The following is a 27346-nucleotide window of genomic DNA, read 5'->3' as shown; positions in this document are numbered from 1 at the left end:
AAATGTATCTAGTCATTTAGTTTTTAGATACCTTCATTTCTAAACAAAGTTAAGACAAGAATTTTGAAACGGAGGGAGTACTCCGTATTTAAGTTGTCACCTTAAAAGAAAAACATACTCCTACTTCTGGGTTGCTGGGCCCACGTATTTTTGCCCAGAAATGAAATGTCGTTGGGCACGGCGCGCCACCTACCACCATTTTCCTTTCCCTCCCCCCGAAATCTGAATCCAAATCTCCGTCAACGCCGCCGCTGCTCCATGCCTCCCTCGCCGTCGCAGCTGGCACCGCCGCCGCCGGCCACGGAGGTTGTCGAGGTGGAGGACGCCTCCGACACCGAGACGGTGGAGGGAGAGGCGCCACCACTTGCCCCGGCTCCGGCCCCGGCCCCGCCGGCCGGCGGGGGCGCCGAGGCGACCCGTGACGCATCTGGGTCGGGGGAGCCGGCGGCGGGCGGAGAAGAGGCCGAAGAAGAGGAGGAGGAGGAGGACGACGACGAAGAAGACTCTGACGACTCTGGCGACGAGGATTCGGAGGATGAAGATGACGAGGACGACGAAGACTCCGACGAGGAGGGGGAGGACGAAGGCCAAGACTCTGACGAAGACGACGAAGACGAGGACTCGGATGAGGAGGAGGACGACGACGATGAAGACGAGGACGACGACGAGTAGGACGGGATGGAAGTGGAGCTTGCGGCGTTCGCATCTGGTGAGCCCAAATCTCTAGCCAACTCGTCCTCCTGCGTTTTGCTGTGCTCTTGGTCTAGATCAGCTTAGATCAGTGCTCCCGAACTGACAATGAGCATGGCGTGCTCGATCAAATGTGCAAACCCCACTACTACTACATCCAGATCTTGTGGCCATGCTGTGCTAAATGTGGCATGCAATTGGCCATCTGGGAGAGGCAAGGATCAATTTTTATCACTAGTAAAATGATCCTATTGTGTAGACTGTATTATCTTGAGATTAGACAACACCTTTGGCAATTTTCTGCTTACATGTAACTGAAAAAACATTGTAGGCAGATTGGCCATGAAAACATAAGTCGTACAGAAAATCTTGGAACAACATTAACATCTGCTGAATGGTGAGGTAATTTATGCTGCTGTAAATAGTATGAACCAATGTACTACTCCACTTACTATGCATTCTTAATTTTTATCATGATACTTTTCGGGTTGGCATGCCCCCCTGTTTAGTTTCAGTAGTTCTGTCATGATACATCCTTAATTTTTTGTTATGAAAATAAGTCGTACAGATGTATTTTTAGCATGAACCTGTGGAATGCATATATGGGGGACAAGAACTTCAGTTGTACACTTTTTTGCTTCCAAAATGCAAACTTCTCTCTGAACTCAGTTTAGGATAATGTGGTTCAGTTTGCAACAGGCCTCTAGTTCCAATTCCAACTCTGAACACATACAGAAAACACCACTGACATATCAAAACGGTTCTTACTGTTGTAATGCAGGGTGAGGATGAAGTGAAGATTCAATTAGCCGAGGAGTCGGTATGCACTGATGCTTAAGTGTATGTAAGTGTTGGCAATCGGTAATCTGTAAATGCCGTGGATGCAGAATATTGGCTACGGCATGACTAAAATTTGGCCTCAGGGCTGACGGGTTTAGTGACCCAAGAAGCTTCTGGTGCTGATTCTCTGTTTCTACTATGTACTCTGTGGACAAAAAATGTATTGTTCTTTTCATCCGAGCCCTGTATCTGCTATTCGAGGGGGAAACTTTGCTTGCCACGATTCCTTCTTTCATTGAAAACATAGAAGTCGGTACATAAAACTTTGAGTGTATAGTGAATGGTTTTTTGGTTCGGCTTATAAGCACTTCACTGAGTTCGGAGCAACTTACCAGCCAGTTTTGTATCGCTTGCGTTTCAAATTCATCAGTGTGTAGAACTGTGCCGTGCAATGATGTGGATGCACAGATTTTACTCTATGTATGTGTAAAATTTCAGTAGGGTCTCCTAACAAAGTTTTAGGCATATGTAGAAATGCATCTGTATAAACATGTGGATTATTTTTAAGAACACTTTGAAACTTTTGAATATTGTGCTACCTAGCTGAAATATTTGTAATAGATATATGCTGATTTTAACATGAAAAATAAGCATAATTCGAATTCAGAGCTCTTGGGCCTTGCTACTGGGTTGTTGGGCTTTGGTTGCCCAAAAGGCCCAGAAATATCTTTTTTTTCTTTTTGGTAAACAACCATCCCCACTCGCGTGAAGCTTCTGCAACTTGACAGAATCGCATTCCACTCCCCTTGTCCTTCCTCGTCGCGGCCGCCGGCGGCGGAGGAGGTCTCCGACGCTGAGATGTCCGACGGAGAGGTGCTGCCTCGCCAGGCCGCGGAGGCCTTATTCCGGGGAGCGGCGAACCGCGCCGCGCCGGGCTTGGCCGGTGGAGAGGACGAGGAGATTTACGACGACGACAGGAGCTCCGATGACAGCGACTACTCCTACGACGACGACGACTCCGGTGAGAGCGGCTGGTACTACGAAGACCAGGAAGAGGAGGGGGAGGAGGAGGAGCAGCAGGAGGGTGCCGGCGGGGACAGGGCCTGCGGGAGCGCGGAGGAGGAGGCTGCATCGGCCGGCGTGGGCGGCGGCGCAGAGGCGGATGAGAGTCCCCGGGCGGCAGCCACCTGCTGCATCTGCATGGATCCATGGGACTCCTACGGCGCTCATCGCATCTGGTACAGTTCGGTCGCGGTGAACTAGTTGCCCTTGACTGAATAAATTCGTCATTGTCTCTGAAGAAAAATCTGTGCTTGATGCAGCTGCATTCCATGTGGACATGTCTACGGCAGATCTTGCTTGGAGAGGTGGTTGCTCCGCTGCGGCAGCACCAGCGCCAAGGTACTGCACATGATCATCATCAATTTAGCATCTACTCCATGCTGGACGAAGCCATTATGCAAGTATAGGGGGCGCAAGTTTGTTTACGAAGGAGGCAAAGTTCATATGAAATGAATTTTTTTGTTTATCATAGTAGAAAAAACAATTTGTTAGGGGGTCTAGCCCCATGCAGGCTGCAGATGTGTTCACGGGAGGCTGCTCACTTAGCAATTTAGCATATGCTAGGCCACTCATTACCTGTTGCTCATTCTGCTTGTGATGCTCTGTCTGTTCACAGTGCCCTCAATGCTGTCAAAGGTTCAAGCACAGGCACATCATCAATCTCTACTCGACGGGGCATCTCTGGAACGATTCCTACAACATGCAGGCTCTCTGTTATATCACTTCTGTTCAATGAAGAATTATTTATTGGTCACCAACTGCAGATTTTATACCACCAAGAGCTGTCTAGTATTCCATCCCTGCTTCTTACACTATTATGTCATGGAACTATGGGATGGATCTGTGTGGCACTGCACTTTTTAGCTTATCCACTACCGGAATAATTGTGTATGCCCACTGTGTTTTGTCGGGACCGTCGGCATAGGCTGAGCTATGCCATACGCATAGAAAAGTCATCGGCATATATCGATCTATTCCGACGGTTGGCGTAGGCATAGAATGTCCGTCGACATATCTCAACCGATGCTGACGGGAGCCGTCGGTATAACCCCGCCATCGGCACATAGGTCGGCCTGCCGACCCGGGCTCAGGCGGCTGGCTAACATCGTCCAAACTATACATGGGCATAGCTCGGGCCGGGCCGGGCCAATAAAAGCCCTGTGCTAAAATTCCATGCCCGAGCCAGGCCTAGCCCGACCATATGGCCTTAATATTGGGTCCAAGCCCGAACAAGCCCGACGAGGCCCGACCAGATTGCGGCTTAAATTTGTTTTTCCATAGGCCCGAGCACGGCCCGGCACAGCCTGGCCGTCGGCCTCAACTTCCAGGCTTGAGACCGACCCGATGGCACAAATAGGCCCGACCCGGCCCAGGATCTTAGGGTCGGGCCGTCCGGGTCGGGCTGCCCATGGCCAGGTATAGTCGAAACTACACCGTCAGCATAGATATTATACATTTGTTTACCCAACAGGTGCCACGTGGCAATACTATACCGATGAGCATGCCGTAGGCATAGATATTATTCGTTTTTTTAGTTTCTATTTTAAATTTTTTAAACTTAAAATTGATTAATTTAAATCTGTTTTATACAAACTTAAACATATACAAATTACATATCTATTTGGGGTAGAATTTTCCATAGATTATGAATATGCAATTTGTTTTTTGCTTTTGAGTATGTTAGAAATGGAACCTCATGTGCTTTGCATATAGGTCCTTGTACTTAGTAAAAATCAAATGTAACCTCATTGATAACTTTTAAATGATTTTCTATCGTAATCTTGAAAGGATTATATTGCTATACTATGTTTTCAAATTTGAACAAACTAAAATCATGTTTACTTCAGATTAGCGAAAAATATTCATTCCTTAGCCAAACGAGATAAATTTATATCTACATACATCGGAATTTTTTTTAAAGTGTTGTGTCATGTTCCGGGGTGCCCACCTCCACGTACGGCACTGCCGTTGCCAACATGTGGGTCGGGTCGAGACGGAGAGAATCTAGTGGTGGGTTGATCCCAGGCCATGTTTAGGGATGTTCCTATGGGCTGACATATCACAACCTGGTGGAAGAGTCCATTGGTCAAAGCCCGTTCGATGAAAGTTAAATGCTTAGATCTTTGGGTCAACAGGGCTAGGGTTAGTCCGGTAAGGGGGCTTTGGGGGGGGGGGGTAGCTACGGTACCAAAACATCACACGGGTCCTCATGCATGTCTGAAAGTGATGTGGCATGCGTAGACGCCCTTCGTGGTGCTCCGAGGTGTGGGCCCCTCCACGGACGACACTGTCGTCATCGCTTGGAGGGGGGAAGCATGCGCGCCGGGTCAAGCCAAAGGAAATCTAATGGTGGTTTGGGCCCATACCATGTTCGGGGCTGTTTCTATGGGCTGACCTATCACAAGCAGATGGAAGAGTCCATTGGTCAAAGTCCGTCTGGCGAAAGTCAAAGGTCTAGATCGTCGGGTCAACGGGGCCAGGGTTTACTCTAGTCGGGGGTGGGGGGGGGGGGTAACCATGCCACCAAAACATCGCACGGGCCCTCATGCATTTCTGGAAGTGATGTGGCATGCGTAGACGCCCATCGCGGGGCTCCGGGGTCTGGGGCGTCTCCACTGACGACACTGCTACCATTTATGAGTTTCACCATGTCATATTGTAGGCATACTCTAAGTATGTCAAGTTTAAGTGCGTGGAGCTACGAGAGTACTGCAAAAGAGTTCAGGCAAACGAGGAGTTCAACCGCAAGATGATGATGGTTAGTTCTGCCTAGTTAGAACCAACCTAATTTTTGCAATTTCATTTCTTCTGACCTTCTTGTTTGCGTGATCAACTAACATACATGCTATGTATGCGGCTATGAGAAGCCAGACGACTCCACCGGAAATGGGAGCCCCGCCACCACCTGCTGGCCCTATGCCACTCTTGCTACCATTCGAAGCATGGCTGGCTCTATGACTCCTGTTAGTACATTGTCAAACTATTCAACTGCTACTTATCAATGATTTGACACTATCATATTACCCTTACAATGCAATCTTTTTTCATACATGTAGGGAACCGATAGATCACCCTTTCCTGGTGGTGGTTCCAGTCCTGCTTCACGGAGCCCCGTCACTCCGGTTTGGCAAGGTGGTCTTGGCAGTTTTGGCGGTCTTGGTGGATTTGACGGTTTTGGTGGTGACGTTGAAGCTGGTGGCGGCGACGATGGAAGTGCTCTTTAGGCTTTCCATGTTTTATACTTATGTTCATGAATTTGGTGTGATATCTGTTGCTATACTATGTTGATGGTTGCTACACTATGTTGATGATATTGATGAAGTTTCGACGATGATGATATTGATGTTTAGATGATGATGTTGATGAAGTTCCGACAATGATGATATTGATCTTTAGATGATGATGGTGTGTAGATATTGTTAATTATATGCTATATGATATTTTCTGTGTTGTAATTAATTCAATTGGAGACAGAAAATGCAAAAAAGTGGCAAGAACTATGTCGTCCACCTTGCTGTCCATAAGCCTGTTCAAACTTTACCAGGGCATGCCCCGCGTCCAAACTATGCCGACGGCTACGAGGAGACACGATTGGCTGCCACATGGTAGATATATGTCGACGACCGGGCCGTCGACATATATTTTTGTATTTGCTGACGGCTGCCATGTGGCGCCTAGTTACTGGACGAAGCGCGTCGATCGAGCCGTCAGTTGTCATCTCGTTGTTTTCTTTATAGACGGTTAATCTAAGCCTACATCGATCGACGTCAGTTGTCGTCTCGTTGTTTTCTTTATAGACGGTTAATCTAAGCCGACAGCCGTGCGGATGTCGTCGGCATGGCGGTGTAGTTAACATCGAATCTATACCGATGGCATGACAATGCTAGGAGACACGATTGGCTGCCACATGGTAGATATATGCCAACGACCGGGCCGTCGACATATATTTTTGTATTTGCTGACGGCTGCCATGTGGTGCCTAGTTACTGGACGAAGCGCGTCGATCGAGCCGTCAGTTGTCATCTCGTTGTTTTCTTTATAGACGGTTAATCTAAGCCTACATCGATCGACGTAAGTTGTCGTCTCGTTGTTTTCTTTATAGACGGTTAATCTAAGCCGACAGCCGTGCGGATGTCGTCGGCATGGCGGTGTAGCCAACATCGAATCTATACCGATGGCATGACAATGCTAGCCTGACAAGATCGACGCCGACGCTGCTATGCCGACGGTCGCCGTCGGCGTAGGCCTATGCCGACGGCAATAACGCCGTCGACATAGAGCGTTATCCCGGTAGTGATCTCCAAAATAGCATCATCTTGCATTTCCTCTACCATTTTTTGGTCTCAATTGTTAGATTGTTACTGGTATTTTAAAATGAAGTAGTAGTCTCAAAAGCACAGATATGGAGACATGGACATGACAACACATACGAGGACACTAGATACGACATTTTTCAAAAACAGCCCATCGGGGGCACGAGATACAACATTTTTCAAAAAACGACCCATGAGGGACACATCGAGTATACATAAAAATAAATAAAATATATGCTATGAAATATAGAGTTAAAAACAAAAAATAACGAGAAAGAGATCACCCCATTTAGTAGTAACTTAGTAGTTGGGCCGACCGAGCTAGTGCCATTTCGAGAGCCACTCGACTGAAAATTGGCGGCAAGAAACATACAAAATAATGTTACACTTCATGCCTATTTTGTTATGTTATACTATATGTGTGGTTATTTATTGGCGATGGCCTCATCGAGATGTCATCCATTGCTCTCTCTCTCTCCCCCCTCCCCCCCTCTCTCTCATCCGAGCTCAAAGTACTAGTTCGACTTCCTCTGAACACCCTTGTCCACATGCTATTTCATTTAGGATGCCCCGACTCAAGGTTAGCTCTCTTTCATTCATCAAGAATTTCTAAGAGATTTGCAAACGCACGACCGTGATCGTGGGTTTAGAGAATTGTGTCCAACATAACAATGAGTGTGCGCACCACGGTAAGCCGTCAACTCATTCTTCGGAAAACTGCTCTATCATGGAGGAATTTCGGAACGAGGATTTCCAGAGTGGGAACAATAATGGTAGCAACGAACCTCCACGAAATTCACAAGATGGCGGTTCAAGAGCCGGCTTTCAGGGAAATTACCATGGAGCCGGGTTTCAAGCGCCTCGCAGCTCGGGATCTGATTTTCAAGGATCTTGTCATGATGCAGGACGCAACCAGTGACCCGGCAAGGGAAATCAAAATCAGGGAAATCATTCCAGGTTTTAGAGCAATCCAAAGCAGTTAAACAATGGGCAGTACCACGTCTTCTCCACCACCACCACCAACAAGCGTGACATGAAGTTGCAGAAACTACCCATCAACATGATCGAACCTGCCATCCCGGGGTATTTGAACTGGTCGGAGTATCTTGTGACCTGGAGTCGTGAGAATCATCCTTCGTGGGTTGACAACCGTGCAAATCCTGTGTTGGTGGTATCACCTCAAGTTGGTGGATATACGCTGACTAAGGTTCTCACGGGTGGTGGAAGTAGCATCAACATCCTCTATTATAACACCCTTCAATCGGATGAATTTGTCACACATGCAATGCTACTTCTTGAGCTTGCGTTGGTTTCCCCTTGAAGAGGAAAGGGTGATGCATCAAAGTAAATAAGTATTTCCCTCAGTTTGTTGAGAACCAAGGAATCAATCCAGTAGGAGGAACAAGCAAGGCCCCAATCTTAGCACCTACACAAACAATCAAACACTTGCACCCAACGCAACAAAGGGGTTGTCAATCCCTTCACGGTTGTTTGCAAGGATGAGATCTGATAGAGATAGATATGAAAGATTGATAGAACTAAAAGTAAAATAAAAGTAAATAAGTGGCAGATTTTTTTTGGTATTTTTGATTTATAGATATGAAAATATAATATGGAAAATAGACCCGGGGGCTATAGGTTTCACTAGAGAGGCTTCTCTCATGAAGGAAAATAATACGGTGGGCGAACAAATTACTGTCGAGCAATTGATAGAAAAGAGAATAATTATGAAGATATCTAAGGCAATGATTATGCATATATGCATCACGTCCGTGTCAAGTAGACCGAAACGATTCTGCATCTACTACTGTTACTCCACACATCGACCGACTCCTGCCTCCATCTAGAGTATTAAGTTCACGAAGAATAGAGTAACGCATTAAGTAAGATGACATGATGTAGAGGGATAAACTCAAGCAATATGATGAAAATCTCATCTTTTTATCCTTGATGGCAACAATACAATACGTGCCTCGCTACCCCTAGTTTGTCACTGGGTGAGGACACCGCAAGATTGAACCCAAAACTAAGCACTTCTCCCATTGCAAGAATTACTAATATAGTTGGCCAAACCAAACCAATAACTCAAAGACACTTGCAAAGATATGAAATCATGCATATAAGAATTCAGAGAAGATTCAAATAATATTCATAGATAATCTGAACATAAACCCACAATTCATCGGATCTCGACAAACATACCACAAAAGAGTATTACATCGGATAGATCTTCATGAAGATCATGAAGAACATGGTATTGAAGAACAAAGAGAGAGTAGAAGCCATCTAGCCACTAGCTATGGACCCGTAGGTCTGTGGTAAACTACTCACAAATCATCGGAGGGGCAATGGAGTTGATGTAGATGCCCTCCATGATCGAATACCCCTCCCACAGATTACTGAAAAAGGCTCCCAGATTGGATCTCACGGAAACACAGGCTTCCGGCGGCGGAAAAGTATTTTTTAGTGTCCGTCTGATAATGGGGGAATATTTGGGAATTTATAGGACAAGAATTAGGGTTAGGAGACCTGCAAGGGGCCCACAAGCCAGGGGCGCCCCCTCTAGGGCACGCCTTGCATGCTTGTGGCTTCCCGGCAGGTGTCCTGCCCCCCTCTCCAAGTCTGGCAGGTTTCTTCTGGTACAGGAAAAATCATTCCGGGGATTTTATTCCGTTTGGACTCAGTTTAATATTCCTTATCCGCAACACCCAAAAATAAAGAAAAAACAAGAACTGACAGTAGTCTCTAGATTAATAGGTTAGTCCCAAAAATAATATAAAATAGCATATTAATGTATACAAAACATCCAAAATAGATAATATAATAGCATGGAACAATAAAAAATTATAGATACGTTGGAGAGGTATTAAGCATCCCCAAGCTCAGTCCTGCTCGTCCTCGAGTAGGTAAACAATAAAAACAGATTTTTTTGATGTGGAATGCCACCTAACATATTTATCCATGTAATTTCTTTATCGTTGAATGAATATTCAGATCCATAAGATTTAAAACAAAACTTTAATATTTACATAAAAACAGTAACATTTCAAGCATACTAACAACGCAATTGTATCCTTTCTAAATAACATGGCCTTAGAAAGTTATCCCTACAAAATCATATTGTGTGGCTATGCTCCATCTTCACCACACAAAGTATGTAAATCATGGACAACCCCGATGAAAGTCAAGAAATTGTTTCACACTTTTTATGTTCTCAAACCTTTTCAACTCTCACATAATACATGAGCGCGAGCCATGGATATAGCACTATATGTGGAATAGATTATGACGGAGGTTGCAAACAAAAAAAAGGAGAAGATTGTCTCACATCAACTAGGCGTATCAACGGGCTATGGAGATGCCCATCAATAGATATCAATGTGAGTGAGTAGGGATTGCCATGCAATGGATGCACTAGAGCTATAAGTGTATGAAAGCTCAAAAAGAAACTAAGTGGTGTGCATCCAACTCGCTTGCTCACGGAGACCTAGGGAAACTTGAGGAAACCCATCATTGGAATATACAAGCCAAGTTCTATAATGAAAAATTCCCACTAGTATATTAAAGTGACAAAATAGGAGACTCTCTATTTATGAAGATCATAGTGCTACTTTGAAGCAGAAGTGTGGAAAAAGATAGTAGCATTGTCCCTTCTCTCTTTCTCTCATATTTTTTTGGTGGTCATCTTTGGCCTCTTTGTTGTATGGGCTTCGCTAGCCTCTTTTATTTTTTTGTAAAGTCCGGATACTCATCCCAACTTGTGAGGGATTCATAGCTTTCCATCATCCTTTTCTCTCACATGGGACAATGCTCTAATAATGCAAATCATCACACTTTTATTTACATACAACTCAAAAATTACGACTCAATTCCTAGAACAAAATATGACTCTATATGCATGCCTCCGGCGATGTATCGGGATGTGCAATGATCTAGCGTAGCAATGACATAAGAAACGGACAAGCCATGAAAACATCATGCTAGCTATCTTACGATCATGCAAGGAAATATGACAATGATGGTGCGTGTCATAAAAATGGAACGGTGGAAGTTGCATGGCAATATATCTTGGAATGGCTATGGAAATTCTATAATAGGTAGGTATGTTGGCTGTTTTGAGGAAAATATATGGTGGCTGTTTTGAGAAAGGTGGGTTTAATGCACCGGCGAAAGTTGCACGATACTAGAGAGGCTAGCAATCGTGGAAGAGTGAGAGTGCGTATAATCCATGGACTCAACATTGGTCATAAAGAACTCACATACTTATTTCAAAAGTCTATTAGTTATCAAAGCAAAGTATTAGACACATGCTCCTAGGGGAAGGGTTGGTAGGAGTTAACCATCGCGCGATCCCGACTCTCACACAAAGGTTGACGATTATTAAACAAATCATGCTCTGACTTCATTACATAACGGTTCACCGTACGTGCATGCTACGACAATCACAAACTTTAACACAAGTATTTCTTCCAATTCACAATTACTTACTAGCATGTCTCCCACATTACCATCTTCATATCTCAAAACTATATGCAAGGAATCAAACTTCTCATCGTATTCAGTGCACTTAATATGAAAGTTTTTATTATATCCCTCTTGGATGCTTATTATATTAGGACTACATTCATAACCTACACCAATTACCATGTTTTTTAAGACTCTCAAAATAATATAAGTGAGGTACAAGAGTTTAATAATTTCTATAAAATAAAAAAACTACCGTGCTCTAAAACATATAAGTGAAGTACTAGAGCAACATTGCCTAGCTCGAAAGATATAAGTGAAGCACATAGAATATTCTAATAAATTCATGATTCAGCATGTATCTCTCAAAAGATGTGTGCAGAAAGGATGACTGTGGAAAACTAAAAAGTAAAGACTCATATCATACAAGATGTTCCAAGCAAAACACATATCATGTGATGAATAAAAATATAGTCTCAAGTAAATTTACCGATGGATTGATGACGAAAGAGGGGATGCCTTACGGGACATCCCCATTCTTAGGATCTTTGGTATCCTTGAATATGACTTGTGGTTCCTTGGAATCCCCAAGCTTAGGCTCTTTCCACTCCTTATTCCATAGTCCATCAAATCTTTACCCAAAACTTGAAAACTTCACAACACAAAACACAACAGAAAACTCATGAGATCCGTTAGTATAAGAAAAATAAATCACTACTTTAGGTACTGTTGTGAACTTATTATTTATTTATATTGATGTAACATTTAATGTATTCCAACTTCTCCATGGTTCATACCCCCCGATACAACCCATAGATATATCGAAATAAGAAAGCAACACAAAGAAAACAGAATCTGCCAAAAACAGAGCAGACTGTAGCAATGTGTATACTTCGAATACTTTTGTAACTCCAAACATTTTGAAAAATTAGGAAGATCTGGGAAATTTGTATATAAATCTTGTGTAAAACATTCAGATCACAAGCACGTTCCAGTGAATTTAATAAATTCCTGGGCTGAGGGCGAAAGTTTCTGTTTTTCAGCAAAATCAAATCACAAACACCGTAGACCATCCCAAAGGTCTTACTTGGCTCAAACACTAAGTAAAACAAGAAAACACAATTATTACAGAGGTAATAATGTGCGCAACACTAAAAAATAGACGAAAAAAGAAAAACATAAAAATAAAATTGGGTTGCCTCCCAACAAGCGCTATTGTTTAACGCCGCTTGCTAGGCATAACGATTCCAATGGTGCTCACATAAAAAGTAGTAATTTAAATATGCAAGACAGCATCATGAATCTAATGAAAAACAGATTTAAGTCTAACCCACTTCCTATACATAGGGATTTTGTGAGCAAACAATTTATGGGAACAAAAATCAACTAGCATAGGAAGGCAAAACAAGCATAACTTCAAAACTTTGAACACATGGAGAGGAAACTTGATATTATTGAAATTCCTGGAAGCAAATGTTCCTCGCTCATAATAAATTTCAGTAGCAACATGAAAGAATTCAATAACATAACTATCATATAAAATTTTCTCTTCATGATCCAGATGCATGCAAAGTTGATACTCTTCCAAAATAGTGGGATTATCATTAACTAAAGTCATGACCTCTCCAAACCCACTTTTATCAAAAATTTCATAAGATCGAACACTCTGCAAAATAGTGGGATCATTAATACCTAAAGTTGACACTCTTCCAAACCCACTTTCAATATCATATTCATCAAGAGTACTAAATAAAAGATCATAAGAAGCATTATCACCCCAATCATGATCATTGCAATAAGTAGTGGCCGTGGCAAACTCATCAAACACATCATCCCCAAGCTTGTGAGTTTGCATATCATTAGCACAATTGATATTAATAGAATTATAACAATATCATTGCAATCATGCTTTTCATTCAAGGAAACATCGTGAATCACTTCATCACAATTTCCAGATTCACGAATATCAAGCAAAACTTCATAGAGATAATCAAGTACACTCAACTCACTAGCAATTGGTTCATCATAATTGGATCTCTTGAATAGATTAGCAAGTGGATGAGGATATGTATCAACAGATTTTTAGCAAGCGAAGATGCAAGCAAATAGAAGGCACATGGCAACACAAGCAAACAAAAAGAGATCCGGCGAGAAAAAGGCAAATAAAACGACAAATTCGTGAAGTGGGGGAGAGGAAAACGAGAGGCAAAAGGAAAATAAAGTAAATGAAAGAGATGAGTTTGTGATGGGTACTTGGTAGGCTTGATCTTGCTATGTATCCTCCCCGGAAACAGCGCCAGAAATCCTTCTTGCTATTTGTTGAACTTGCGTTGGTTTTGTTGGGGAACGTTGCATGGGAAACAACATTTTTCCTACGCACACGAAGACCTATCATGGTGATGTCCATCTACGAGAGGATATTTGGATCTACGTACCCTTGTAGATCGCACAGCAGGAAGCGTTTAAGAAACGCGGTTGATGTAGTGGAACGTCTTCACGTCCCTTGATCAGCCCCATGAACTATCCCATGAACCGTCCCACGATCCGTCCCATGATCCGTCCCGCGATCCGTCCCACGAACCGTCTCGCGATCCGTCGCACGAACCTCTTGCGATCCGTCTCATGATCCATTCCGATCTAGTGCCGAACGGACGGCACCTCCGCGTTCAGCACGCGTACAGCTCGATGGCGATCTCCACCTTCTTGATCTAGCAAGAGGGGGCAGAGAGGTAGAAGAGTTGTCCGGCAGTGTGACGGCGCGTCGGTGGTGGTGATGATCTACTCCGACAGGGCTTCGCCTAAGCTCCGCAGAAATACGATCTAGAGGAAAAACTGCGTGGTATAGGGTTGAGCAACACGTCTCAAAGTTGTGTCTCAAAAACCCTCAATACCTCTAGTATATATAGGAGGGAGGGAGGGGAGGAGGCAGCCTCAAAACCTCAAGGTTTGGCCGAAATTGGAGGTGGAGGAGTCCTACTCCAATCCTACTTGGAGTAGGATTCCACCTTCCCACTTGGAAACTCTTTTCACCTTGTGTTTTTTCCTTCTCAAACGTTATGGGCCTTAGTGGGAACTTATTCCAGCCCACTAGGGGCTGGTTTATCTCTTTCGATAGCCCATGAGACCCCTTGGGGCGTGACAGTTGATACATCCATTTTGCATCATGTTTTCATGTTGATATTTATCGCTTCTTGGGCTGTTATTTCACTTCACGGTACAATATTTATGCCTTTTCTCTCTTATTTTGCAAGGTTTACATGAAGAGGGAGAATGCCGACAGCTCGAATTCTGACCTGAAAAAGGAGCAAGTTTGAGATGCCTATTCTGCGCAACTCCAAACGCCGTGAAATGAACGAGGATTTTTTTTAGTATTTATAAAAAATACTGGGCCGAAGAAGTGCTAGAGGGGCGCGAGCAGGTGGCCACAAGCCTGCTTGGCGCGGCCACCACCCTGGCCGCGCCTAGGGGGCTTGTGGGCACCCAGCTGGCCCTCTGGCTCCCCCCTTTTGCTACAAGATGGGTTTCGTCCTGAAAAAAATTAGGAGGAGGCTTTTCGGAGGATTCGCCGCCGCCACGAGGCGGAACTTGAGCATAACTAATCTAGAGCTCCGGCACGACGATCTTGCCGGGGAAACTTCCCTCCCGGAGGGGGAAATCATCGCCATCGTCATCACCAACACTCCTCTCATCAGAGGGGACTCATCACCATCAACATCTTCATCAGCACCATCTCATCTCCAAACCCTAGTTCATCACTTGTAACCAATCTCCATCTCGCGACTCCGATTGGTACTTGTAAGGTTGCTAGTAGTGTTAATTACTCCTTGTAGTTGATGCTAGTTGGATTACTTGGTGGAAGAGTTTATGTTCAGATCCTTGAAGCTACTCATTACCTCTCTGGTCATGAATACGATTATGCTTTGTGAGTAGTTACTTTTGTTCCTGAGGACATGGGATAAGTCATGCTAATAGTAGTCATGTGAATTTGGTATTCGTTTGATATTTTGATGTTTTGTATGTTGTTTTTCCTCTAGTGGTGTTATGTAAACGTCGACTACATAAAACTTCACCATTATTTGGGCCTAGAGGAAGGCACTGGAAAGTAGTAAGTAGATGATGGGTTGCTAGAGTGACAGAAGCTTAAACCCTAGTTTATGCGTTGCTTCGTAAGGGGCTGATTTGGATCCACTAGTTTAATGCCATGGTTAGACTTTGTCTTAATTCTTCTTTCGTAGTTGCGGATGCTTGCAAGAGGGGTTAATCATAAGTGGGATTCTTGTCCAAGTAAGGGCAGTACCCAAGCGCCGGTCCACCCACATATCAAACTATCAAAGTAACGAACGCGAATCATATGAGCATGATGAAAACTAGCATGACAGAAATTTCCGTGTGTCCTTGGGAGCGTTTTTCCTCCTATAAGACTTTGTCCACGCTTGTCCCTTGCTACAAAAGGGATTGGGCCACTTTTCTGCACCATTGTTACTTTTGTTGCTTGTTTCTTGCTACGAATCATCTCACCACACAACTACTTGTTACCGATAATTTCAAAGCTTGCAGATATTACCTTGCTGAAACCCACTTGTCAGATCCTTATGTTCCTCATTGGGTTCGACACTCTTACTTATCAAAAGGACTAGATAGATCCCCTATACTTGTGGTTCATCAACACCCCTCCCGATGGTCCCCGGCACCCCTCCCGGCACTCCCGGTACACTACCGATGAGCCCGAAACTTTTCCGGTGACCAAAACAGGACTTCCTATATATCAATCTTTACCTCCAGACCATTTTGGAGATCCTCGTGACGTCCTGGATCTCATCTTGGACTCCGAACAACTTTCGATTACCAACACCTATAACTCAACTATACCGAAACGTCACCGAACCTTAAGTTTGCAGACCCTGCGGGTTCGAGAACTATGTAGAGATGACCCGAGACACTCCTCGGTCAATATCCAATAGCGGGACCTGGATGCCCATATTGGATCCTACATATTCTCCGAAGATCTTATCGGTTGAACCTTAGTGTCAAGGATTCATATAATCCCGTATGTCATTCCCTTTGTCCTTGGGTATGTTACTTGCCCGAGATTTGATCGTCGGTATCCGCATACCTATTTCAATCTCGTTACCGACAAGTCTCTTTACTCGTTCTGTAATACAAGATCCCGTGACTTACACTTAGTCACATTGCTTGCAAGGCTTGTGTGTGATGTTATATTACCGAGTGGGCCCCGAGATACCTCTTCGTCACACGGAGTGACAAATCCCAGCCTTGATCCATACTAACTCAACAGACACCTTAGGAGATACTTGTGGAGCACCTTTATAGTCACCCAGTTACGTTGCGACGTTTGGTGCACACAAGGTATTCCTCCGGTGCCAGTGAGTTATATGATCTCATGGTCATAGGAACAAATACTTGACACGCAGAAAACAATAGCACTAAAACGACACGATGAATATGCTACATTTATAGTTTGGGTCTTGTCCATCACATGATTCTCCTAATGATGTGATTCCGTTATCAAGTGACAACACTTGCCTATGGCCAGGAAACCTTGACCATCTTTGATCAACGAACTAGTCAAGTAGAGGCTCACTAGGGACAGTGTGTTGTCTATGTATCCACACATGTATTTGAGTTTCCAATCAATACAATTCTAGCATGGATAATAAACGGTTATTATGAACAAGGAAATATAATAATAATTAATTTATTATTGCCTCTAGGGTATATTTCCAACAGTCTCCCACTTGCACTAGAGTCAATAATCTAGTTCACATCACCATGTGATTTTTACGAATCCAACACCCATATAGTTCTGGGGTCTGATCACGTCTTGCTCGTGAGAGAGGTATTAGTCAACGGTTCTGAAACTTTCAAATCCATTTGTGCTTTACAAATGTCTATGTCATCTTATAGATGCTACTACTACGTGTTATTCGGAAATACTCCAAATATCTACTCTACTATACGAATCTGTTTTACTACTCATAGTTATTCGGATTAGTGTCAAAGCTTGCATCGACGTAACCCTTTACGACGAACTCTTCAACCACCTCCATAATCGAGAAAAATTCCTTAGTCTATTAGTTACTAAGGATAACTTTGACCGATGTTCAGTGATTCAATCCTTTCTTGCGCCGTTGCCGGGGAGTGAAGCGCCTTTGGTAAGTGGAAATTGGTAAGGAAACATTCATATAGTGTGCTGAAATTTATTGTCACTTGTCACTATGGAAACTAATCGTTTGAGGGGCTTGTTCGGGGTATCTTCACCTCGAACGGAAGCACAAAGAGTTGCTCCTCAACCTGCTGCACCTACTGAAAATATTTGCTTTGAATTTCCTTCTGGTATGCTTGAGAAACTGCTGGCTAATCCTTTTACAGGAAATGGAACATCACATCCAGACTTGCATCTAATCTATGTAGATGAAGTTTGTGGTTTATTTAAGCTTACATGTTTGCCCGAGGATGAGGTCAAGAAGAAGGTCTTTCCTTTATGTTTGAAGGATAAGGCATTGACATGGTATATGCTATGTGATGATACTCGATCATGGGACTACAATCGGTTGAAATTGGAATTTCATCAAAAGTTTTATCCTATGCATTTAGTACATCGTGATCGGAATTATATTTATAATTTTTGGCCTCGTGACAGAGAAAGCATCGCTCAAGCTTGGGGGAGGCTTAAATCAATGTTATATTCATGCCCTAATCATGAGCTCTCGAGAGAAATTATCATACAAAACTTCTATGCTCGGCTTTCTCATGATGATCGCACCATGCTTGACACTTCTTGTACCGGTTCTTTTATGAAGAGAGATATTGACTTCAAATGGAATTTATTGGAGAGAATTAAACGCAACTCTGAAGATTGGGAGCTTGAAGAAGGTAAGGAGTCGGGTATGAATTTCAAGTTTGATTGCGTTAAATCCTTTGTTGAAACAAATACTTTCTGTGACTTTAGCGCTAAGTATGGACTTGACTCTAAGATAGTAGCTTCATTGTGTGAATCATTTGCTGCTCATATTGATCTCCCCAAAGAGAAGTGGTTTAAATATCATCCTCCTTTACAAGTCAATGTAGTTAAACCCAATCCAGTTGAAGAGAGAGTCATTGCTTATAATGATCCTGTTGTTCCCAGTGCTTACATTGAGAAACCACCTTTCCCTGTTAGGATAAAGGATCATACTAAAGCTTCAACTGTGATACGTAGAGGCTACATTAGAACACCTACACCCCCTGAGCAAATTAGAGTTGAACCTAGCATTGCTATTATCAAAGATCTCCTGTCCGACGATGTTGAGGGACATAATATCCACTTCTATGAAGATGCTGCTAGAATTGCTAAACCTCACGCTAGAGACAAACATAGGCCTGTTGTTGGCACGCATGTTGTTTCTGTTAAGATAGGAGATCATTGCTATCATGGTTTATGTGACGTGGGTGCTAGTGTTAGTGCAATACCTCAATCCTTATATGATGAAATCAAAGACGAGATTGCACCTATTGAGATAGAACCTATTGATGTCACTATTCAGCTTGCCAATAGAGACACTATCTGCCCTGTGGGAATTGTTAGGGATGTTGAAATCTTGTGTGGTAAAACAAAGTATCCTGCTGATTTCCTCATTCTTGCTACCACTCAAGATATCTTTTGTCCCATCATATTTGGCAGACCTTTTCTCAATACCGTCAATGCTCATATTGACTGTGAGAAGCAAACTGTCACTGTTGGCTTTGAAGGTGTGTCACATGAGTTCAATTTCTCCAAGTTTGCCAGACAACCTCATGAAAAAGAGTTGCCTAGTAAGGATGAAACTATTGCCTTAGCTTCTATTGCTGTGCCTCCTACTGATCCTTTAGAGCAATACTTGCTTGAGAATGAAAATGATATGCATATGGATGAAAGGGATGAGATAGATAGAGTTGTCTTAGAACAATATCCTATCCTTAAGAATAATTTGCCTGTTGAACTGCTTGGGGATCCAACCCCAGCAAAGGGTGATCATGTGTTCGAGCTTAAACAGTTGCCAGATACTCTTAAGTATGCTTATCTTGATGAAAAAGAGATATATCATGTTATTATTAGTGCTAGCCTCTCAGAGCATGAAGAAAATAAGTTACTAAAAACTTCGAGGAAGCACCGTGCTGGTATTGGATATACTCTTGATGATCTCAAGGGCATTAGTCCCACTCTATGCCAGCACAAGATTAAAACTGATCCTGATTCCAAACCAATTGCTGATCATCAATGGAAGTTTGAATCCTAAGATGAAAGAGGTAGTAAGAAAAGAAATACTAAAGCTCCTGGAAGCGGGTATTATCTATCCCGTTGCTCATAGTGATTGGGTGAGTCTGGTGCATTGCGTTCCTAAGAAGGGAGGCATTACCATTGTCCCTAATGATAAGGATGAATTGATCCCACATATGATTAATACTGGCTATAGGATCGTGATCAATTTTAGGAAATTGAATAAAGCCACTAGGAAAGATCATTACCCTTTGCCTTTTATCGATCAAATGCTAGAAAGACTCTCTAAACACACACACTTCTGCTTTCTAGACGGTTATTCTGGTTTCTCCCAAATACGAGTTGCACAATCTGATCAGGAAAAAACCACTTTCACCTGCCCTTTCGGTACCTTTGCTTATAGACGTATGCCTTTTGGCTTATGTAATGCACCTTCCACCTTTTAAAGATGTATGATAGCTATATTCTCTGACTTTTGTGAAAAGATTGTTGAGGTTTTCATGGATGACTTCTCCGTTTACGGGTCTTCTTTTGATGATTGCCTCAACAACCTTTATCGAGTCTTGCAGAGATGTAAAGACACCAATCTTGTCTTGAATTGGGAGAAGTGCCACTTTATGGTTAATGAAGGCATCGTCTTAGGACATAAAATTTCTGAAATAGGTATTGAAGTCGATAAGGCTAAGGTTGATACAATCGAGAAAATGCCATACCCCACAGATATCAAAGGTATAAGAAGTTTCCTTGGTCATGCTGGTTTCTATATGAGGTTCATTAAAGACTTCTCTAAGATTTCTAGGCCTCTTACCAATCTCTTGCAAAAGCATATTCCTTTTGTTTTTGACGAAGACTGTGAGGAAGCCTTCGAAATACTTAAGAAGGCTTTGATAACTGCACCTATTATTCAACCACCTGATTGGAACTTACCTTTTGAAATCATGTGTGATGCTAGTGATTATGCTGTTGGTGCTGTCCTAGGGCAAAGAGTTGATAAGAAGTTGAATGTTATTCACTATGCTAGTAAAACTCTAGACAGTGCCCAAAGAAACTATGCTACTACGGAAAAGGAATTTGTAGCAGTCGTGTTTGCATGTGAAAAGTTCAGATCTTACATAGTTGATTCCAAAGTCACTATTCACGCTGATCATGCTGCTATTAAGTACCTCATGGAAAAGAAGGACACTAAACCTAGACTTATCAGATGGGTTCTCTTGCTACAAGAATTTGATTTGCACGTTGTCGACACGAAGGGTGCTGATAACCCCGTAGCAGATAACTTGTCTAGGTTGGAGAACGTTCTTGATGACCCACAACCTATTGATGATAGCTTTCCGGTGAGCAACTGAATGTCATAAATGCTTCACGTAGTGCACCGTGGTATGTTGATTATGCAAACTATATCGTTGCCAAATATATACCACCTAGTTTCACATACCAGCAAAAGAAGAAATTCTTCTTTGACTTGAGACATTACTTTTGGGATGATCCTCACCTTTATAAGGAAGGAGTAGATGGTGTTATTAGACGTTGTGTACCTGAACATGAATAGGGACAAATCCTACAGAAGTGTCACTCCGAGGCCTACGGAGGACACCATGCGGGAGATAGAACTGCACACAAGGTATTACAATCAGGTTTCTATTGGCCCACTCTCTTCAAGGATGCCCGTAAGTTTGTCTTGTCTTGTGACGAATGTCAAAGAATAGGTAATATCGGTAAACGTCAGGGAATGCCTATGAACTATTCACTTGTCATTGAACCATTTGATGTTTGAGGCTTTGATTACATGGGACCTTTTCCAAAATCCAATGGGTATACTCATATCCTAGTTGCTGTTGATTACGTCTCTAAGTGGGTAGAAGCTATCCCCACTAGTAGTGCTGATCACAACACCTCTATCAGGATGCTTAAATAAGTTATTTTCCCTAGATTTGGAGTCCCTAGATATCTAATGACCGACGGTGGTTCACATTTCATTCATGGTGCTTTCCGTAAAACGCTTGCTAAGTACGATGTCAACCATAGAATTACGTCTCCCTATCACTCTGAGTCCAGTGGTCAAGTAGAGCTAAGTGCTACGGCAACGAAAGACCTTCCCTGGCAACAGCGCCAGAAATCCTTCTGCTGCTGGCTACGCCTATAGAGATTTGCTTGGCAAATATGCAAAGGATTCCCCCGCGGCCTTGGAGCCTTGCGTTGGTGTTCCCTTGAAGAGGAAAGGGTGATGTAGCACTGCGGCGGTAAGTATTTCCCTCAGTTTGAGAACCAAGGTATCAATCCAGTAGGAGGATCGCGTCAAGTCACAAGTACCTGCACAAACACAAAGAGCTTGCACCCAATGCTATGAAGGGGTTGTCAATCCCTTATAGATTGTTTGCAAAGTGAGCACTGAAAGCAAAAAGTAAACAAAGCAAAGTAAAAGTAAAATCTGAGATGATAGTTGTGAGTAGACCCGGGGGCCGTAGTGTTCACTAGTGGCTTCTCTCATGAAAGCAAGTAGACGGTGGGTGAACGAATTACTGTCGAGCAATTGATAGAACCGCGCAAAGTCATGACGTTATCTATGGAAATGATCATACATATAGGCATCACATCCAAAACAAGTAGACTGATATTGATGGGGTTATAGTCCCAGGGTAGGATCATAGGCCTACCCTATAGGTCCTACCCAAGGAATACCCTTCATAAAGGACAAGGCCCTTAGACAGTTCCGACTGAACTAAGGACTTCCCATCATCCAGTCGGTGACGATTCCCCCATCATCCAGTCGGTGACGAGCATTCGGAGCGTATTAAACGTACCGACTGGATTCCACTCTGTATATCGTAACCTCCCTGGAGGGCAACGGTCATACGTTTTCATACACCATTATTAGCATTTAAGGCATACGTTACCTGAAACGTAGGCATTTATTCACCACTACTCCACCCCTGTCCACCGGGTCGTTGTGAAGGGCAGCGCACTCTATATAAGCCCCCCTTCCCCACTGGTGCAGGGGTTGGCATTTACTGTAACCTATATTCCACTCGACACTAAGCTCCCAAGAGCACTGAGACGTAGGGCTTTTACCTCCACCGTAGAGGGGCCTGAACTCATACAACCTCGCCGTAGCTAAGGCTCTGCCCATCCTTTCGTACCCTACACATCTACTGTCAGACTTATACCCACGACAGCTGGTGCCCACCATGGGGCAGGCGTCTAAGCGACTTCCTGCGAGTTTGCGACTTCATCTTTTCATCATGTCGTCCGGTGGAGATTTGTGCATGGGTCATGAGATCCTCTTCGGCGCACTCTCCTTCATCGTCGACGATTCGGCATGGCATCGGGATGCACCTCTCGACGTCGAGGCGCTCCCCAGTCGCGGGGCCACACACTTCCGTGTCGGTGCCCGCGGCGTCCTTCTTCTCCAGCAATCGGCTCCGGTGTCGATCTTCGCCCCCGTCACACGCCGCAACAAGCGGTCCCGCCGTCCGCGGCTCCAGCGTTGGGTGCGACACGCCCAGGCGCGCCAGAACGCGTCCTCTCAAGTGGCGGTCCTCGAGTCGGTTGTGGTCGCGCTGCCGTCCCAGTGCTTGGACTCAGTTTCGACGAGTTGCCTTCCGAGTACTTGGGTCGCGGGCCTATAGCCGAAGTTCTCATGGCCAATTCCCATGGAAGTCCCCGCCAGACTGGTCGGAACGAGCACGAGGTCGGCGAGTCATCCAGCGCTCGCCGTCAGCCCCGCCGTTCTGCCAGTCGACGCACTCGTCAGAGCAACGTGGAGGTGTTCCGCACACCCGTCCTCGACCTGGCTGCCACTGCCAAGATAGGCGATTCCCTCCAATCGAATGATTCAGAGGCTGGTAGAGGGATCAAGAAGATCCGTGCCCTGTTGCACACGACGCAGCAGCAGAATTCGGCGGTCTCCCAGTCGCACAACAGGATCCACAACAGTTCTGTTCACGCGAACACGCATCGGTCGGTTTACAGCCCCGATTCTCATATGCGCGCAGAGGAGGCAGCCGTTCCATGAATCCCGAAGATCGTCGCCGTTCACGCACCCCTCCGCGGGGTGGGCCTTACGGGCCCCGACATCATGATGATCGGCGTTCAGTCGGTGACACGTATGATCCAAGGCCCGACGCAAGAGGGTACATCACCCAGAGGAAGGTCGACCTGAGTCGAGCCCACCGTGATGGTCACGATAGAGACCGTCCGAGTGGAAGCAGGACCATCGTCTCTGGCCCTGAGTGCTTCAGTCGGGCCATCCGTTCAGGTGACATCCCTCCCAACTTCCGATTGGCGACGGGGATCAACAAGTTTCCAGGAGAATCCAAGCCAGAAACGTGGCTGGACGACTACCGAGTGGCGGTCTAGATCGGTGGCGGAGATGACCAGGTCGCCACGAAACACCTCCCCCTGATGCTCGACGGCTCGACACGAGTGTGGCTGAACCAGTTGGCCCCTTCAAGCATCTACAGCTGGGCAGATCTGGCCCGAGTCTTCATCAGGACCTTCGAGGGCACGTGCAAACGCCCTGCTGGTCTCGTGGAGCTCCACCATTGTGTCCAGAAGCAGAATGAGCCCCTGCGCGATTTCATCCAGCGTTGGACGACCCTCTAGCACACGGTGGAGAATGTCACAGAGCACCAAGCAGTCTGCGCCTTCAAGGCAGGCGTGCGGTACAGAGATCTGTACCTAAAGTTCGGTGGGACATGCGACATCTCCATGAGCAAGATGATGGAGATAGCCGCACGCTATGCAAATGGCGAAGAAGACGACCGCATTCGTAGCGGCAAGCATAAGGCAGTCGCCGATGGAGATGGGAACAGCAATCAGAAGCAGAAGCAGAAAGCTCCGTCCACTCCGCGGGCAGAGGCAGCACCCGTTACCAATGCCAAGTTCAAGGGCAAGGGGAAAGCTCAGTACACCCCCAAGAAGAAGCAGTTCGGAAACTCCATCGTGGATCAGCCATGTCCAATCCACACGAAGATGGACGAAGAAGGCAACGCCATATTCCTGAAACACACCACTCGGCAATGTCGCCTCCTGATCCAAGGGTTCGGCGAAGGGCAGCCGACTGAAAAGGACAACGAGCAGGATGATGAGGACAAGGAGGATCCATTCCCCCAAGTCCATGCAACATTGATGATTTTTGCTGACGTGGAAAGAAAGAGTCGACTGAAGCTGGTGAACAGGGAGGTGAACATGGCCACCCCAACCAACCCCATGTTCCTCAAATGGTCTCAGACTGCGATCACCTTTGATCAGTCGGATCATCCAACACACGTGCCCACCCCAGGGAGGCAGGCTCTGGTCGTCGACCCGATGGTGGAAGGAGTCCGACTGCGCAAAGTCCTCATGGACGGCGACAGCGGCTTGAACATCATGTACGCCGACACTCTCAAGGGGATGGGCATTCCGATGTCCAAACTTAGCGAGAGCAGCATGCAGTTCCACGGAGTCGTCCCTGGACGAAAGGCCAAGTCACTCGGCCAGAGCGTTGGACGTCGTTTTCGGCTCCGACAAGAACTTCCGCAAGGAAAAGCTGACATTCGAGGTGGTGGACTTCCAGAGTGCATACCATGCGATTCTGGGCCGTCCGGCGTATGCGCGTTTCATGGCCCGTCCATGTCATGTGTATCTGAAGCTGAAGATGCCGGGTCCCAAAGGTGTGATCACTGTCACAGGCAATCGGTAGCGGGCCGATTAGTGTCTGCAGCAGGGGTCAAGGATCGCCGATCAGCAGAAGGCTATCCTCGAGCTGGACGAGTACAAGAAGACGGCCGACCCCGCTGACTTGATGCGTTCGAAGAAGCCAGCTTCGGAGTCCGCATTCCAGTTGGCGGGAGACACGAAGAAGGTCAGCATCCACCCGACGGACGACACCGCAACCCCGACGAACATCTCCACCACCGTTGATCCAAAATAGGAAGCCAAGCTCATCCAATTCCTCCGTGAGAACTGGGACATTTTCGCATGGAAGCCTGCTGACATGCCAGGTGTACCCAGGGAGTTGGCTGAGCACCGACTGCATGTGGATCCTGCTGCTCGGCCCGTCCGAGAACGCCTGCGTCGGTCCGCCGCGCACAAGAGGAAGGCAATCAGAGAGGAGGTGGTTAAACTTTTGGCAGCCAACTTCATTCGCGAGGTACACCACTCCGAGTGGCTCGCCAATGTTGTCATGGTGCCCAAGAAGGACAAGTCTCTCCGAATGTGCATCGACTTCAAGCATCTCAATAAGGTCTGTCCGAAAAACCATTTCCCGCTCCCCCGCATTGATCAAATTGTTGATTTGACTGCGGGTTGCGAGCGTTTGTCATTCCTTGATGCCTACTCGGGCTATCATCAGATCCGTCTGTATGGTCCCGATGAATTAAAAACAACCTTCATCACCCCATTCGGGTGCTTCTGCTAAATCACTATGCCATTCGATTTGAAGAATGCAGGAGCAACTTTTATGCGCATGATCCAAAAATGCCTCCTTGACCAGATCGGTCGAAATATGGAGGCGTATATGGATGATATCGTAGTCAAGTCACGCAAAGGTTCCGACCTGCTGACTGACTTGGCAGAAACATTCGCCAACCTTCGTAGGTACGATATCAAGCTCAACCCTGCCAAGTGTTCATTCAGTGTTCCCAGCGGAAAGTTACTCGGTTTCTTTGTTTCTGAACGAGGGATCGATGTCAACCCCGAAAAGATCGGGACCATCGTCCGAATGGAGCGGCCGTTCAGAATACATGATGTTCAAAGGCTCACAGGTTGCCTAGCGGCTTTGAGCAAGTTTATCAGTCGACTCGGCGAGAAGGCGCTACCTATGTACCGACTCATGAAGAAATCAGATACTTTCGAGTGGACAGACGAAGCCCAAATTGCATTCGACGACCTCAAAGCCCTGCTCTCCACCCAGCCGGTTCTTACTGCCCCGCTCAGTAAAGAACCCCTTCTTCTGTACATCGCGGCTACAAATCAAGTCGTCAGCACTGTTCTCACAGTCAAACGCGAAGAAGAAGGCAAAGCGTACAAGGTTCAGCGGCCAGTATATTATGTCTCCGAAGTCCTGACTCCTTCCAAGCAGAGGTATCCCCATTATCAAAAGCTTATTTACGGGATCTACATGACTGCAAAGAAGGTGGCTCATTATTTCCAAGACCACTCGGTGTCTGTCGTTTCTGATGCTCCGTTGTCGGAAATCCTCCACAATCGGGACGCATCAGGATGAGTGGCGAAGTGGGCAATGGAGATGTTATACTGCGACATCAAGTTCGAAGCCAAGAAGGCTATAAAGTCTCAAGTTCTGGTTGACTTCATTGCAGAATAGGTAGAACAACAGCAACCGACTCACATCTACTCGGCTCATTGGACAATGTTCTTCGATGGGTCCAAGATGTTGAATGGCTCCAGCGCTGGCGTAGTGATCATATTGCCAAAAGGTGATAAACTTAAGTATGTGTTGTAGATACATTTCGATTCCTCCAACAATGAGGCAGAGTATGAAGCTCTCCTTTATGGATTGCGCATGGCCATCACACTCGGCGTCCGTCGCCTGATGGTTTATGGCGATTCAGATTTGGTGGTTAATCAAGTGATGAAGGAGTGGGATGTAAGGAACCCCACCATGACTACATACTGCAACGCAGTGAGGAAGCTCGAGAAGAAGTTTGAAGGTCTGGAACTTCACCATGTTCCGCGACTGAAAAACCAAGCAGTTGATGAATTGGCGAAACTTGTATCCACTCGGAGACCAGTCCCGAGTGATGTCTGCCTCGAGCACCTACACCTTCCCTCAGTAAAAGAA

At 45.2% G+C, this 27346-nt stretch overlaps 2 protein-coding genes and 1 long non-coding RNA gene across 3 annotated transcripts; all 3 read left to right on the top strand.

Annotated features, from left to right (window-relative positions):
• Positions 1–179: 179 nt before the first annotated feature.
• On the top strand, positions 180–1707 carry LOC123450065 (nucleolin-like). Its single transcript, XM_045127468.1, has 2 exons — positions 180–709; positions 1472–1707. Exon 1 carries the CDS (start codon positions 259–261, stop codon positions 670–672), a length of 414 nt encoding a protein of 137 aa, XP_044983403.1. The 5' UTR covers positions 180–258; the 3' UTR covers positions 673–709; positions 1472–1707.
• A 524-nt stretch (positions 1708–2231) lies between these two features.
• On the top strand, positions 2232–3423 carry LOC123450064 (E3 ubiquitin-protein ligase RFWD3-like). Its single transcript, XM_045127467.1, has 3 exons — positions 2232–2708; positions 2793–2871; positions 3149–3423. The coding sequence occupies exons 1-3, from the start codon at positions 2329–2331 to the stop codon at positions 3266–3268; spliced, it is 579 nt and encodes a 192-aa protein (XP_044983402.1). The 5' UTR covers positions 2232–2328; the 3' UTR covers positions 3269–3423.
• A 1953-nt stretch (positions 3424–5376) lies between these two features.
• Positions 5377–5889, top strand: LOC123450066. Its single transcript, XR_006632069.1, has 2 exons — positions 5377–5495; positions 5589–5889. It is a non-coding gene; the product is annotated as an uncharacterized LOC123450066 (long non-coding RNA).
• The last annotated feature ends 21457 nt before the right edge of the window (positions 5890–27346 follow it).

Source organism: Hordeum vulgare, chromosome 4H (genome assembly GCF_904849725.1).
Source record: "Hordeum vulgare subsp. vulgare chromosome 4H, MorexV3_pseudomolecules_assembly, whole genome shotgun sequence".
In the NCBI taxonomy this organism is placed as follows: Eukaryota; Viridiplantae; Streptophyta; class Magnoliopsida; order Poales; family Poaceae; genus Hordeum; species Hordeum vulgare.
This window is presented reverse-complemented; position numbering and strand designations above follow the sequence as displayed.

Excerpts from the sequence above, each read along its gene's own strand:
- LOC123450065 (XM_045127468.1), top strand. The coding sequence starts at position 259 with ATGCCTCCCTCGCCGTCGCAGCTGGCACCGCCGCCGCCGGCCACGGAG.
- LOC123450064 (XM_045127467.1), top strand. The coding sequence starts at position 2,329 with ATGTCCGACGGAGAGGTGCTGCCTCGCCAGGCCGCGGAGGCCTTATTC. Across the intron at positions 2,709-2,792 it reads TACGGCGCTCATCGCATCTG|CTGCATTCCATGTGGACATG; the intron begins GTACAGTTCGGT and ends TGCTTGATGCAG. Across the intron at positions 2,872-3,148 it reads GCGGCAGCACCAGCGCCAAG|TGCCCTCAATGCTGTCAAAG; the intron begins GTACTGCACATG and ends GTCTGTTCACAG.